The following is a 16,139-nucleotide window of genomic DNA, read 5'->3' on the forward strand; positions in this document are numbered from 1 at the left end:
AGGAGGGGAACCTCATGATCTGAAGCCTAACATTCTCTTTGAATTTAACTGTGTGTGTGTCCTGGGTTTGCTGCTGTCACTTCTATCTCTTGAAAGAACCAGGCATGATGCATCGAAACTATTGTGAAGCCAAAATTTTAGAGTGTAAAAGACTGGTATTTTTTTGTTCTTGGAAACTAAGCCAGCAGGGAGAGAAAGCAAGCTGTTTGTTTCATGGTAAACCAAGGTTATTCTTATAGGCAAGGTAAGCTCAGCTCTATGGTATGGATTTTCGTTGCCCACAAACGTTTCAAAGAATTAATTGATTTTTAACTTCTCGTAATTCAAAACTAAAAGTAGTTTAAAAACAAAATTGCAAAGAAACCTACTGTGTCTTGTTCTGGCATTGAGGTACTTAACCAGTGGAGTATTGCACTTTGAAGTGTCAGATGCTGTTTGAGCTCTGTGCTGGATGGAGTCTTTCCACTGAGGATGGGATTAGTCCCCACACTCCCAAGCGTTTTACAGAACAGCTACAGGCACCCACAGTGTTCTTCTGAGTTGCTGGGAAGCTTGAGGCCCCTTTGCACCACTGACTGGGTGCTGTATCATTGTGTGGTTAGCAGTGATTTGGGGAGCTTGTTGGCCCTCCACAGTGAGGTGAACCTCATTCAGAGATTTGCATCTTCTCGATATTTGTTGAAGATGGAAATGACTAGAGGACCTCTTCTGTTCTTGTTCTAGGTGTTGTGCTGGGAGGCTGTGGCGACAGATCAATTCGTTTTCGTCCAACGCTGATCTTCAAGGATCATCATGCGCACCTCTTTCTGAACATTTTCAGTGACATCTTAGCAAACTTCAAGTAAAAAGCAGTTCCCTCGCACTGAACCGCTGATTATGAAATTAGTTTGCATTAATTCATGTCTTCTCTACTTACAAGATAAGTGTAAAGTCATAAACTAAGGTTTGTGTTCTGTCTGTAATCCTGCCCAAGGCAAGCTGCTCCATGCAATCTCGATCCAGGCAGAGCGTTGGTACTGGTCACCAGCAGGTACATGCAACTGTCCCGCACTGTGCATTTGTAGAAGCTGTGGCCCTCCACCTTCTGGCTTGGGTCATACTAATTGCCGTCCTCTCTACATTCACGGCCCTATCTGATTGTCTAAATACGACCTGGTACAGTCCATTTTCACGGGTAATCCCAGTAAATTTACTCTTGTGTCCAGAAGCAGCAACAACATTTAAAAGCCACATGCCTGTCATACAGAAAGTGCCATTCTCTATCAGTAGGTGGAATAAAATCAGTGTTTGAAGGAAAGCTCTGCTTTCCACCACTGCCAAGTACAGTATTTTACAGAATAATTTCCAGCTTTATTCCCCTGAATACAGACATCTGCCACACCAACTGGATCAGGATGCCATCAGCTACTCTGTGCCCAGCCTTCAGCCTACACATACTGCTTCAGAGGCACTAATGCACTCAGCCACATGTGCAGCGCTGTAAGTGGAAATGAAGTACTTGTACTTTTTTCCTCATCCTGGATTTTAAAACTTTTGACTTCTCTTACAATCAGACTTGTACAGAGAAAACTATACCCTGAAGTATGTAATTTGACAAAGCTTACAGAATCATGTGAAGCACATTATGGCCACCTCTGTCAGCAATCTAGAATGATTTGAGATTATCTTACTGTTTGCCCATAACACACAATATTTATCTATTACAAGTTCTACGTGAATACTTGAGGTATTTTGTAAAACTACCGCAGAACTGCTTGATCTTAGCCATTCCCTGACATCAGAGCCACTACAGAGAAGGCCTAGTCCTAATTGCATGTTTATAATGCAAAGTATTTTTGTTCTAATAGTTTATTCTAAGTCATTGATACTTCAGAGGTCTTCTAGAAAGCCACAGGGATCAAAAAGTGTCAACAGTCCATCAATTTGTTTCTCTTCAAAGAATTGGTTTGGAAGTCTCTTTACTATGTACTCTTTGCTTAAGGCTGACTTGAACTAGGTCTGGTGCCTTTTTTTTTTCTTCTTGGCTAGCAAGCATCTGGATTTTGCTAAGTTTAACATCATGTTGTGCACCAAAAAAACAAGGACCACAGTGGACTTTATAGTTACCCTATTAAGATCTGACCACAATTTTTAAGTACATAATAAGAGACAGAGGAGATAAAAGATTTACTTGTTTAATAGGGCTACCAAAATATGAAAGGTTTCTTACCTGCTTTGAGAAGTGTTGATCATGGTTTTCCCATTTTATTTTTTGAGTGCTGGTATTGGGAAACTCAAGTACACTCACTTCTGCTAGCTTCAAAATAATGGGATTTCTGTAGGCCCCTCTGCAGAAAGCAGAATTCTGGTACCAGCTGGTCAGAACCTGAGTAGGTTTTTGAACAGAGGTTGTAGAAATCTGGGGGAAGGGCTGGTAAATTGGTGGTCAACAAAACCTCATTGTCATCACTGTCCTTGTAAGCATATTATCAGCCAGAAGAAAGTCAAACCGAGAACTGTATTTGACAGCATTTTGGGAATTAGTTTGTTCGACATATCAGTGCAGTAGTTTTAGTAAATGTCTCTAGCAAGTCTTGTACTTTTACAGAAGCAAAGGTCCAGTAATTTGAAGTCTTACCACATCTTCACTTTTATTATGAATACTCTAGGTGTTTTTATAATTTTTACTGACACTCAGTAACTGTATAATTGTGTACAACATGTTGATGAAATCATGTTAGAGAATACATAGAAAGCACTGCAGCTGAAGCATATAAAGTTAATATTGTTTACAGCATACTGTGGACAGTGCCAAATAAATGTTTAAACAAATACTTAAATACACTTCATGGTGTAACTAGTAACTGCACACAGATTCATAACAAATGACATCTCATGAGTAATCAATATTCTTAAATAAAATATTTATAATTGAACTTCTCCAGGGGTTTTTATTTTATACCTAGTACATGCCTAAACTGAATCATTAGTGCATATTAAATATATTCTTATGAAGATCGGCCTCCAAAAACCATGGTGTATGCATACAGTGTATTTTGCTGCCATGGTCTTTAAGCCAAGGACCATTTCTCTTTTCCTTTTGATATTGCTGTACCACACAGGATCAGCCAAAATTTAAAATAAAGGAGCCCCCATTAGGAAAAGTTCAACACAAATATATAGTAAACCAGGGTTAGCCTGTGCACTTAAAGGGCACTTTCACTTACCTGCATCTGCTGAGCCACCAAGAGACAGAGGTTTCAACACATGTGAGGAAGAGAGAGAGAAAAGAGTACACCAAATTTCTCTATTGGTGAGGGTCAGTTTATTTGCCAGTTTCAAATGAAGCAACAGCTAGAAGAGCAGCGGAAGGAGTTCACTTGCTTCTGACAACTCACAAAAAGTTTTACATGTTACAAGTGATCAGGTTTGATTCTTTCTCGAGTTTAAATCCTGTTCCTCGTTTCTGCTGAGGTTTTGGAAAACGAGAAATCATACCAACACCACAGAATAAGACCGCTGTCCTTCACAGACACAGATGCAGGGGTGATCAGCCCTGCAAGTTCAGCAGAATACAAAGTACACATTTTCAGCCTTAATTCAACATAGCTTTTAGGTGTCTGTCTTACCTTTTTTTCTTTTCATTTTAGGTAAACCCAGACGGGGGGAATAGGGATTGGAAAGGGTATTTGGCAACAGAGCTTTTGATGTTAAAATATGCCCAAATCGGGAAACACATCAAGGGGTACAGATGACTTGATTCCCAGGCTGTATGCTATTCTTCACAGAAGACTGCTTGATTCACATAGTCCAAGATACTTTTGGTAACATTTACTGACATTTTTGCAACTCAAAGTGTTACAGTATTGATTAAACATCATTCATACATTAAAAAAACCCACAAACGTGAATATATGCAAAGAAGGACAAGAAGTTCCAAATTTTCAGATGATCATTAGGATCCAAACTGAACAAAGGATCACAGACTGTCCCTGTACTTCACAGCACCATAGTTTAGGTGTGTTTTTTCCAATGGGGAAGCAGTTTCTACGAGAGGCTGCCGAAATGCTGTCCCAGTCTTTAACTTACCCTTAGGGCTGAACTGGCAACGTTTCTTGCCAACACGCACCCTTGTTTGGCCCAGTTACGTTCCCATCCTGGAAGACCATGCCAAGAGACCCCACACTCCTTATACAGCATTATATACCACTCTTTCCAGTTACCTCAATTGCATTAATGCATGAGCCTTATTTATCATAAGTACGTATGTATGTACGAGACAAGTTTCAATTTCAAGAGGTTTCCCAGTCAACCTCAATTTCACTAGAAGACGAATTTAAAGTGAGGATGCTCTGGCAGAGTTACTGTATTTCACTTCAAGAGTTTTTCCTGTTTCAAAACAGCCTAAGAGGCCAGCTGAAACAGTCAGGGTCAGCACCAGTAATTCGGCATACCGCACGTTCCAAGTAGGACAGTTTAGACTGAGAACTGCTGGTGACAGTGCACTATGCACATCACTGTATCTGACATGGAAGAGACGCTGCTCACACCTTAAACAAGCTGCAAAGACATTTAATCCAGTGGATTGTTCTTTACCATTTCTACTTTCTACACTGAGTGCACTTGCCAACAGGCTTTGCATAGGAAAATGACTGAAGTATGTCAGTTTGATAAACTAATTAAACTTCACAGAAGAACAAGCGCAATGAACATGCAACAAGGAAAACCACTGGAAATTAGCTGCTGTATCACTCATGTTTTCCAAATATTTGAGTAAACTTCTGTCTGTCTACAATCTGGCCAAACCTAGTTGTAAAATATAAAATATCTGTACTATTATACCGTTTGAACTGGAGAAGTAGCTCCTCCTTGCTATCTCCAACTTCATCCAAAGTCATCACTGTCTCTATGGGACAGTAAATGTCATTCCGTTTTCCCCAAAACGTCAAGTGGGCCACTCTGACGGTACGGCCAGTTTCATTTAAGTAGATGAATCCAATAATTCGTCTGAAAAAGTAGCTCATAGCATACAACATTGCACCAGCAAAGACCGCAATGCCAGTTGTATATATGAGGATATTCTGAGAAACCTGGTCTTGCAGATAGAGGTAGCAGATGGGAGGCAGCATGACCATGGTGGTGGCAGTCTGTAACAGCTTCAGTCTGGAGAGCACCCTGCAGTACTTAATCCCCGGAAACCTGTAGACCAGTTTGAACTCTTCTGTTTTCACATCCACAGCCTTCTGTTGGACCACAGCAGCAGGGGCGGAATGGCACAGACGCGCAGGTGGCTCTCGCCGTCTCCCAGTATAATTAAGACCACCATTAACTCGCTGGTTTTGTGACTCCGAACGCTCCCACATACCAAAAAACCACAGTGGGCGAGCATCTTCCTTCTTCCATGACCTTGTCCAGAGCCCATTTTGTGCACATCTCCCAAAAGACAGTGCCACGCAGACTTTAGTCCTAATTCTGCAGAGCCTAGCCTATAAGGAAATATTCCCACAGGTCACCATTTAGCTCAGAATCTGTTCCTCAGGCACTTAAAGACAGTAAGCTTAAGCCCCAGCTCGCTGTAACCTAATACTTTAGTGCTATGCTAGGAAACGTATTCATGCTTGCATCCCCGCCTGCAGATGAAGAGGGAGAATACTTCTGAGGACGCAGCTGATACCAAGGTTAGCTCACTGAACTAACGCCCTGTGGCATCCCCTGCCTCTCCCTTTCTTTGAGCAACGTCAACGTGAAAGCAGCAGCACGGCGGGTTTTGCTTCTAAGCAAAGAGGGTCTGAGAACCTGGGGCTGCTAGCCCGCGGAGTCGGTGGAGTAGCCACGTGAATAACAATCTCGGGGAAACAGAAAAAAGCGGGCTAAGCACGACGAAGGGGGGCAGAGCACGAGCAACGGACCCGGACCGAGGGACGCCATCGCTCGGGAACCCGCCCCCGGGGTGGGCAACGGCGGACCTCGCGGGGAGGTTAACGCCGCTTCCCCCGGCCCTCCTCCGCCGGGACCGGGACCGGGACCGGTGCTCCCGCGGCGTGCGGCCCGCCCTCCTTCTTCCCTTCCCTTTCCCTTCCTTTTCCCTTCAACCTTCCCCTTCCCGTCCCGTCCCTTCCCGCCGCCGTTGCTCGGCCGTTAGGCGCCGCGCGCGCACGCCCCGCCCCGCCCCGCTCCTGAGGCGGCCGCAGCCGCTCGCGGCCGAGCCGCGCTGCCGGCGCCTCACGGCGGTACCGCTCACCCCGCGCCTGAGCCGAAGGGAACGAACGGCACGGCGCGGCGCGGCACGGCAGGGCAGCCCCTCTCCTCCCCGCCCCGGAGCCGCGGCCCGCTGCCCTCACCGCGGCCATGGCTCCGCCGTCCGAGAGCGCGGCTGCGCCGCCGCCTCCCTGCCCCTCTCCCTCCCTCGGCCGCGCGGCACGGCGGGAGGGGGCGGCGCCCCGCCCCGCTTCCCAGCGGCCCCCGCGGCGCCGGCCCCCGCCGCCCCGGCCGGTCGCCATGGCGGCGCCGCAGCCCGCCGCGCTCTGCCTCTTCGACGTGGACGGCACCCTCACCGCCCCGCGCCAGGCGAGTCCCGCCGCGGCCCCCTTCCCTCCATCCCTCCCTCCGGGCTTCGCCCCGCCTGGCGGCCGAGCCCTGGCGCGGGGCTGTGGGAGGCGCCGGGGCACGGCGCCCCGCGGGCCGGGCTCCCGGCCGGCGGCGCTTCGTCGGTGCCGCCGGGCCGGGCTTCGGCACCGGGCGGGCACGGGCTTTTACTGAAGGGCTCTCGGCCCCGAGCGAGCGAACCGCACAGCGTGCGCGCACGGCGGGGTCTGCGTCCGCCTCCCTGGTGCCCCGCGAGCAACTTAGCTTGCCGCTTAAGGCCAAAAAAAATAGAAATCCCTCCCTTCTCCCTAAAGATCCGCACCGTGTTGCTGATCTTGATAATTACCGCGAAATAGAGAAGCCGGTCTCGTGATAAGAACGCTGACAAACCTAATAGTTTCGTTTTGGAACCCAGAAAATCACAGCGGAGATGGCCGCCTTTCTGCAGCAGTTGCGTCAGAAGGTGAAAGTTGGAGTCGTGGGTGGTTCAGACTTTGAAAAGATCAAGGAACAGCTCGGCGATGACGGTAAGGATGGCGACTGATGCAACCCCTTGCGCTGAGCGGCCTGCAAGGAAGTTGTGAAGGTTAAACGTAGGTTAAACCCCATTCATTCTCCTCCTTCCTTGCTTTTAACGTTTTTCCTGGTTTTGTCGTGCTGCACTCGGTCTACGAAGAACCATTTACAAGCATTCAGAAACTGCAACCTGTGTTTGCATTTTACAGATATCTCGGTGTCTTATTAAGGGATTGTTACTAATGGCAAAATCCTGAGTTTGTGACAGTACCTTACAGGGCGTTTTAACATTGTCTTTTACAGTGGAATTGTGTACCTTACGTATACGTGTGCAGGCTGCTCCGTTGTCGAGCGCATCCCTGAAGGATCTGATGTTGTTAACTGCGGGGTTACGATGCAGAGATGGATCCCCGCTTTAGTCCTTTGAGTGGCATTTCCTTTTCTCTACAAAAGACTATCTTTAATGGTCTTTACCAAATTGGTGCCACTGGTAGCCTTCCTTAACGCCCAAATAACTCAGAATTTGTTTGGCTTACAAGTGGTCTCTGGTAAGCCATATCATCTTGCATTGTAGTAAGATTCTCGCAACTCTCGGACATCTACCATAGGTTAGCAATGCTGAGAAAACAAACCTAAAATGGTAGTGCCGCAATTGAGAGACGGGACACAGCTTGATGCAAGCAAAAAGTCGATTTTATTATGATTCTTCACATACATTTATACTTGTTTAGGCTAGCGTGTTCTAAGCTGATTGGTCCAAATTCTACGTTAAGCATTTACAGATACATTAAGCATTCACAGGTTGGCTAATGCTAAAGGAATTTTTTAAACATTTACTTCTATTTATAGCAATCTATCTTGAGCAAGAACAATAGTTCCTCTTCTACAGGGTGATTGTTTTAAAGTCTCACCAGCTCACAATCCTCTGTACAAACATAGAGTGAGCAGTCTTTGTCTCTTCTAATCAAAGTTCTTCTCTTATCTTTCCCAGGGCCTATGGCCGACAAGTTCTAGCACACCTCCTTCTATCAATTTAGCAGTGCAGGGGGTTTTACTGACACCAGACAAATCCTGTCCCACATGGTAGTATTTGATTTGCTCTCTAGCCAAGCCTTGTGCAAGGTTTTTGGAAGATTTGAGGTGTTCAGGTACTCCCTTACATTTAATGCAGAGAGACATACTTGCAGGAGAGGAAGAGCCCTTAAGCAAAAGTACAGGTAACTTAACTGAAAGATTCCATGTGATTTGAGGTGTCTGTTAATCCTGGAGAGAAATGAGAGTGGTTTTCATCTTGTGCTCAATGTTAGGCTGCTGAATCTTTCATGCTTTATGATCTAATGTTTGCTGTATTTTAACCTATTTAATGTGTAAGACAATTCTGCGTTAAACATACAGGGGAAGTTACAAGTTACTATCTTTTTGTTTGGTTGTAGTGGTTGAAAAGTTTGACTACGTTTTTCCAGAAAACGGTCTTGTAGCATACAAAGATGGGAAATTCTTGAGCAAGCAGGTAAGTGTGACATTTCCAGTAAAGTGAAAGAGAAATTTTCTAAACAAGACTTTGCTTTGTTGCTACAGTGCAGTCCTCTGTAATCACCCTTCTAACTAAGGCCAAAATTGCTGCTATTTTCATGTGTTACTTCTGTAACAGATCATTCATTTGGTGCTCTGATTCATGTAAAGGCAATCTTCACCTTAAGCTTTATTCCTTGGGGTATTCTCCAAACCAAAGCTATTGGATTCTGGAGCGCCTGGTCGAATAAGAACAGTGAAAATCCTGGAACAGCCTTTCCCTCTGTTTATCTATAGGAAATGCGCCCAAGCCCTCTGCTCCTGGACGTCCTATGGAACATGGCTTTTCATAGCTGATGCCTGTTGGGCCTTTGGGTTCAGAAAGTTTCTTGTAGCTCTCTTGTAGCTGCTTTTTAGTGTTAATTCAGAGTGCACCTTCTGATACGTTGCATAAAGTAGAAGGTAAATACTCTAAATTAATATAAATGTACATCTGATTCTAGATACCCTAATCACCTTCATTGGTTCAACATAAGTAACGGAGATGAAAAATTTAAAAGAGATCCTGGCTGAAATTGCCAACTTGAGCAGTGGTTTCCAATTTACTGCAGTAACGATCTCCATTTCTTCATGCTTGGCTACAGTAGACATTAACTGCAACTTTTTGTTTAGGTCTGCAGTCTTTGGCCCCCACTGTTTCCTTCTAAAGCAGGTACTAGTAGGGAGTACATTAAATGAGAGTTTGGTGGTTTGGTTTAAAAGAAACAAAGTAAAAAGAAAAATGAGAGCCTCTAGTTAGTACCCTGTGTGCATCAACTGAGAGTTACTTATGGAAGGCATGTTTCTTTGTGGTATTAACCATGCCCAATTATCCAGTGTCTGCATTTTCCATGCAACTTGTTTCTAGAATCTCAAATTCTGGACTCTTGGTTGAATGGTATTTATTTTGTTAGAACATTCAGGGTCACCTGGGTGAGGACATACTTCAAGATCTAATCAACTACTGCCTGAGTTATATTGCGAAGATTAAACTGCCAAAGAAAAGGTATGTGCATACACACATCTCGGTGTCACCGTATTCTCTGTGTTATAGTGTTGAGCGTCAATATGTAAAGCAGGCTGCTCAGCAAAAAATGAATACTTTGTGTTTTAGGAACACTGTATCCGTGAAACAGAGCTCAATCCATGTATACAAAGACAAGCTCCCAGCTGGAGCATAGGATTTGAAATACTGATTTAGCATTTTTGTTTAAGAGGGAAGAAAGTTCAATTTCAAAGTAGGAGCATTTCCTTGATGTGTTTGGAATTCAGCAGCATAATGTTTTCCAGAAATTAGAAGTGTGCAGTAAGATCAGCTCTATGTGACATGTCAGGGTGCAGCTGACTAATGCCTACCATATGTGAGGATAGACAGAAACACTGCCAAGATTGCTCTAAATTTTGCCGCTTCACCTCAAAGCTGACAGACTGGCCTGTCAGGGTCTGAGAATTGGGTTGGCAGGATGCTCCAGTCATATTTTTAAAACGAAATCATACTTTTAAAGCCAGTAAGAATGATGTTGAGGTTGCCAGATGCAAGTAAAAGTCCAAAAGACTCCTTGATGCCAGAGGTATTGGTTCCTACGTGTTTGGGGATTTTATGAACACAAGGAGAGGCTGAAGGAGACATCTGATTCCCATTGTCTTCGGAATTAAATGGAAGTTCATTGTGATATTCAGTATTTTGAGCAATTTTTCATCTATTTTCTTTCTCGTTAATCAATTCTTTTTCAGGGGCACTTTTATTGAGTTCCGAAATGGCATGTTAAATGTGTCCCCCATTGGACGAAGCTGCAGCCAGGAAGAACGAATTGAGTTCTATGAACTTGACAAAGTGAGTTGCAACTCTTGAAAAATATCCAGCTCTTCTGGAAGAGGCAGTTATGGCCAGGTTATGGTTTCTAAAAAGCTTTTATACACTGTGAAATTTTTTTCATTTTAATCCTTTCCATGTGGTTTAACTAACTTCTTCATTCAGACTTCAGGAAATGCACAATAGGGTTTTCTCTTTGCAATAGTTAACAATGATTACTTGCAGAAGGGATGGGTTTGGCTTAGGTTTCTTTTCATGAAAAGCACTGTCATAGATAAAACCATACTTCTTTGGAGTGCTCTTTAGTATACCAGCCTATATGCATTCAAATCAATAAAACTATTCCTTCTTTTGACATCATCTCTTTAAAGCAGAATTTAAAAGCTGAAGTCAAACTATTCACCATTTATTTTCCTTTGTACACAGCCAAATGTGTGAGGCTGAAATGAATCTGAGCCATGGTATCAGAGTTCTGTTCCCTGCTACACTATAACAACTGTTTCAGACCTGATACAAAACCTGAAATCTAATTCCTCAAAAGCAGTCTTTGCCTGTGTCTCAGTTAATGGATGCTGAAAAATATCTAAGCCCAAGGCATTCTGAAGAAACCCTTTTTGGAGTATATGGCATTGGAAGATTAGTACCAGTTTTGAGACTCTTCCTGTGCCTCGGTCTCCCCATTTGTAAAACTGAATTTTACCGGGAGTCGAGCGCACTTCCTTAGTATTCCAAGATTTTCAGGTAGCAAAGCAAGTAAGTATCACAGCATGTATGTAAGGTTTTGCTCTCATTTTTTACAAATTGGTAACAGATTGAAGTGGAAATATTCTCAGCATGCTTTCAGTAATAATAAAATGTAGCTATATCACACTAGTCCTGGTACTCAGATATTTTGGATATTTTGGGGGTGGGTTTTGGGGTTATTTTTTTATTGATGACTTAACACAGCACATAACTGATGTCTGGTTTTGTCTTGGTTTTGGTTTTTTGGTTTTTTTTAACAGAAGGAACATATAAGAGAGAAATTTGTAGCTGATTTACGAAGAGAATTTGCAGGAAAAGGCCTCACATTTTCTATAGGTATCAGATAAAAAGAATTTCATTTAAAACCTCATTTAATTTAAATTTCACTTAAATTGTATCCTCTTATGGCTGTGGCATATCCTATCTCATCTGGGTAACAGTTAGCTTTCTGGGGGTGGTTGCAGGCATTGCATGCAAGACTAAGCCTCTTTTTCCTCTCAGGCTTTCATTTGGTACATTTTAATTGAAATCCATCAACAAAGAGAACTTCATTGCTTGTCATCAGTTCATTGTCTTTTAATGTCAGTTACGTGACTGATTCTGCTCATTTTGAAACATATTACATGCTTCTGATTAGTCAGAGTTGTTTCTGCAAACCACTTTTGATCAGAAATACTACATCAGTAATGTTCCAGTAGCCCTTGGTTCTTCAACTTTGTAGCTGGATTGTGTGGGAGGAAGGAGAGGAAACCCAAAAGCAAGCGCAAGCTTAAAGAGAAGAGCGATAATAAGGGGGAATTGATTTTCCATGGTTTTTTTTCTCTTTCCCCCAACATACTACCACGTTCTTGCCTTTTATTACTTTTCAGAATTATAAAAAAGTATGGTTGCAATCAGTGCTGTGGTATTGAAACACTGAAGCAGAAATAAACTGCAATATAGCTCTCCTACGGCATGCTGTAAATACCTTTTTGATACCCGCTTCAACTGGGAATCGCACTTTTATGTATTGGTAAAATCCAGGGATTTTTTGAACTGGAACAGTTGTCCTCTTAGGCTGTGTTAAAAAGGATAATTTCCTCCTTTTTCTATTCTGAAAGCTTTAGAAATTCTTTTGCGTAAGACTTTATGGCTGTACATACACCAATGGCTGTATTCATTCATGTAGCTTCTTTCTAAAAGTAAAAAGATTAAATGTAATTTTTAAAAAAGGTTCAGTTTGAGAGCAGTGAGCATTTGAGAACATTCTATGACTTTCATATTTGTTTAATGGGTAAATGATAATGGGTAAATCACAGCTGTAGTAACTGATGCCCTATAAAACACTTTCTGTACTTTTAAGACTTAACTCCAGCATCTCATAACATTTCTGTGACTTCTGCAAAGCTCCCTCTACCAACAGTCTTACCCAGTTTAGTTTTTCTCACTTACTCTCCCCTCAGAAATGGGTTCTTATAATAAAACAAAGTTCACTTGGTTCATGTCTATCCTAGGAGGCCAAATAAGCTTCGATGTGTTCCCAGACGGCTGGGATAAGAGGTACTGCTTAGGAATCATTGCCAATGATGGATACAAGACAATTTACTTCTTTGGAGATAAGACTATGCCAGTGAGTATATTGTTTTGTATATACATTTCAGAGCTTCTCTTTTAAACCACAAGCACTGTAGGTTCTAACCAATTGCCTTATGCCTGACAAGAATTTAAGTCAGAATATAAATAAGTGTCTGTGTTTAACTAGCTGTGCAATACTGCTCAGCATAATGCTGGGAGCATAGAATTTTTTCTTCTCTTTCCTGAAGTGAACACAGTGTTCTTGACAGACTTAATAGAGTATGTTTTTAAATTGAACATCTGTAATTTTGTTAAAAACCTAGGTGACACGACTATGTAAAACTGATTGTCCTGTTTGGTTATTGTAGATGGATGCTTCTTGTTGGCTGGTGTTTATTAAATGTATTTGTTTTCCATTGCATTTAATACTGTTCCTTTGGCTAACCACTCTGTCTGTCTCCACACAGAAGAACTGAAATTGTGTGTAATCCCTGTCCGTAGTCATTGGGGAGAGCTAACAACGCTGCAGGGTGATTGAGAGGCTTTTGAAAATACTGAGCAGAGACCTAACTAGAGCTACTGAGGGCAATGGCAAGCACAAGGACTTGGGTGAAATTAAGGCTGTCTGAACGTGGCCAAGGGACAGTGTCAGGCTAAGTTTTATCAGAAAAGGCTTAGTTTTTGTAAGAACTTACGGTTTTATAACTGTATGTTACAAAGAACTTCATAGCTTTAGGAACTCAAAAAGGCCAAGTTTTATAAGAAAAAGACAAGGTTTAAATTAAAGGGCTTTCCCCCCTTGACACCAGCTGCAAAAGTAATCACCTGTCCCTCTGGCATAGAGTTTATGGACAGTTGACTTTAAACCCTATAATTGGCAGTGCAGCATTTTCAGAGTTTTGAAGTAGCAAGAATTGCTGCTGACTCACTGGAAATTAGATAACTGCTTCCTGTAGTGCATGAAGCTGCGGCCTGCAGTGATCTCTGCTCATGCAGGTGGCAGTGCCTGTTTCCTGAGCCAGCTGTAAAAGGATCTTTCATTGCTCTCCTGTGATTAGAAACCAGTTACAAATGTCACATCAGACCAGTAGCTAGCAAGGCCATGTCCTAGTTTCAGCTGGGATAGTTAATTGTCTTCCTAGTAGCTGGTACAGCGCTATGTTTTGAGTTCAGTATGTGAAGAATGTTGATAACACTGATGTTTGCAGTTGGTGCTCAGTAGTGTTTAGACTAAAGCCAAGGATTTTTCAGCTTCTCATGCCCAGCCAGCGAGAAAGCTGGAGGGGCACAAGAAGTCGGCACAGGACAGAGCCAGGGCAGCTGACCCAAACTGGCCAACGGTGTATTCCATACCATGGGACGTCCCATCCAGTACAGGAACTGGGGGGAATGGGGATGGGGGATCACCGCTCAGGGATTAACTGGGTGTCAGTCAGTGGGTGGTGAGCAATTGCCCTGCACATCATTTGTACATTCCAATCCTTTTATTATTGCTGTTGTCATTTTATTAGTGTTATCATCATTAGTTTCTTCTTTTCTGTTCCTTATCTCAACCCATGAGTTTTACTTCTTTTATCAATTTTCTCCCCCCTCCCACTGGATGGGGGCGGGGGGGGGAGTGAGTGAGCAGCTGCGTGGTGCTTAGTTGCTGGCCAGGGTTAAACCATAACAGGCCAAAACACTCCTGCAATAGCAAAGGATCAACAGTCTTAACAATAATTTAACTAAAAGGGAAGGAAACCAAGCTAGAAGGAAGAGGATAATGCAAGTAAGTTACAAACACCATGTATTGGTATAGTGTTCTGTAACAAACTGTACACCCCAATATTAACAAGTAAACAAATTTTATAAGTCAATACGGGGTTGCTATCCAAAACTAAAAACATGGCTAAACTTACACTGGGAGTTCTACTCTTTCATTACCAACACTAATGTGCAGGTCAGGAAGTTCTCGTGCAAGTGTTCGTAGTATTCAGCAGATGTTTCAGCACAGGTGTGCTATAAACATATTATGCAGAATCTCAAAATGGTGGTTTGCAGTTTTTCAGCTTTCTGCAAGACATCTTGTTCATGACTATGTTCTGCCCCTTTTTGTAATTTCCTTTTCTACCCCAAGCCTGTGACTATACGTTAAGTTAAAATTAAATTCTCTTCTGCTTTTTTCCTCTTCTGTTTTCAGGGAGGGAATGACTATGAAATTTTCACAGACTCCAGAACAGAAGGCCACAGCGTCACATCCCCACAGGATACAAGAAGAATCTGTGAAGAGCTATTTTTTAAATAAAGGACTTACTTAGAATTCACACTTACAAAACGGTTAAGACAGCTTAATAACAGCTCAAAACATCTTCCTTCATTCTGTATTGTTTTTTGTAATTGATCATGAATAGCAAGTGCTTTGCAGGTCAGTCATTACTGAAGAGAAATGTTTTAATTGAAGAGAACTTTCCTGACCAGTGGAATACAGCAGAGCTTATTTAGCACCATCCTTTCACTATTTCCATTTGCACAGGTATTTTCTTCTCCTTTTGGCTGGTTGTTTTTTAAGTCATCAGTAAACTTCCTTAGCTAATTAATTACACTGGGGTGGGGAGGCATAATCTGCCTATAGTTGATTTATGGTCTCAAAATCAGCCTGCAAGGCTTTGTCCCTAGTTTTTATTTTGAAGCTGCTATTTAAAAGATGAACTTTTTAGAGTTGTTTTTTTAAAATACTGCCTTGGGCTATGAAGACATGAATTGTAAGACAGTTGGGATTTTCTTGTTTAAAACTGGAAGATGAGTCAAAGAGACAGGTTTTATTTCTTTCTGGGGGTGGGAAGGTAGAACTGAGCCCGAAGTCCCTGACCTCACACATGTTCCAGTGATGGTCAGAAGGTGCATTGAGTCTACCACCACGGGAAAGGCTGGACCAACTCATGCTAAAGTTACCTCCTCAGTACAGTTGCAGTGCCAATGCACAGTACGTTTCAAGGTACCTACACTGTTTGCAGACTGTTTTTAAATCTAAAAAATAAAAAAAATATAAAAATTAATTGAAACAACTTGAGCACGGTTGCAAAATGTACTTCTGTCACTACATTTCTGATTTTCCTGCTAAGACATTACGGGTAGATGAGATTTTAGTACTAAGGAAGATTACCTAAACTACATTTCTATTAAAATTCAAGTTGAAGCATGACAATCAGTGTAACTGTTAATATTACTTTTCTCATCTGGCATTAAGAAAGTAATCTTGTGTATGAACAGTTTAATTTAGTAAAGGAGAATAAAATTTCATCATGAAAAATTACTATTTCAATTTGTCATTTTGGCAAATAAAACATGTAAAGCAGACCTGTCGTATGCTGCCTGTCTGTACAAAGAAATGATTGACTTCCATTTTTCCAATTCAAAG

At 42.5% G+C, this 16,139-nt stretch overlaps 3 protein-coding genes across 8 annotated transcripts in view; 2 read left to right on the forward strand and 1 right to left on the reverse strand.

The window, feature by feature from the left end:
• The window catches only part of ABAT (4-aminobutyrate aminotransferase), a 63,374-nt gene extending 60,459 nt beyond the window's left edge, over positions 1-2,915 (forward strand). For all 4 annotated transcript variants that reach the window (XM_049791549.1, XM_049791546.1, XM_049791548.1 and 1 more), the window contains exon 16: positions 724-2,915. In XM_049791549.1, the coding sequence (XP_049647506.1) occupies positions 724-845 (122 nt within the window). In that variant the 3' untranslated portion in view covers positions 846-2,915. The remainder of the gene's footprint in view (positions 1-723) is intronic.
• TMEM186 (transmembrane protein 186) lies at positions 2,867-6,388 on the reverse strand. The gene is made up of 2 exons (XM_049791556.1): positions 6,321-6,388; positions 2,867-5,465 (listed from the first exon to the last, which is right to left on the reverse strand). Exons 1-2 carry the CDS (start codon positions 6,327-6,329, stop codon positions 4,728-4,730), a joined length of 747 nt encoding a protein of 248 aa, XP_049647513.1. The 5' UTR covers positions 6,330-6,388; the 3' UTR covers positions 2,867-4,727.
• A 61-nt stretch (positions 6,389-6,449) lies between these two features.
• On the forward strand, positions 6,450-16,078 carry PMM2 (phosphomannomutase 2). Of its 3 annotated transcripts, XM_049791173.1 has the most exons (8): positions 6,450-6,546; positions 6,980-7,091; positions 8,514-8,590; positions 9,546-9,637; positions 10,366-10,465; positions 11,449-11,524; positions 12,682-12,797; positions 14,922-16,078. In XM_049791173.1, the coding sequence occupies exons 1-8, from the start codon at positions 6,478-6,480 to the stop codon at positions 15,024-15,026; spliced, it is 747 nt and encodes a 248-aa protein (XP_049647130.1). In that variant the 5' UTR covers positions 6,450-6,477; the 3' UTR covers positions 15,027-16,078. The 3 variants fall into 3 exon arrangements, with proteins under 3 accessions (XP_049647130.1, XP_049647132.1, XP_049647131.1); XM_049791175.1 differs by lacking the exons at positions 6,450-6,546; positions 6,980-7,091 and adding an exon at positions 8,159-8,297; XM_049791174.1 differs by lacking the exons at positions 6,450-6,546; positions 6,980-7,091 and adding an exon at positions 9,096-9,304 and having other exon boundaries at positions 8,512-8,590.
• Positions 16,079-16,139: the final 61 nt, after the last annotated feature.

This window comes from Accipiter gentilis, chromosome 33, assembly GCF_929443795.1.
Source record: "Accipiter gentilis chromosome 33, bAccGen1.1, whole genome shotgun sequence".
NCBI classification, from domain to species: Eukaryota; Metazoa; Chordata; class Aves; order Accipitriformes; family Accipitridae; genus Astur; species Astur gentilis.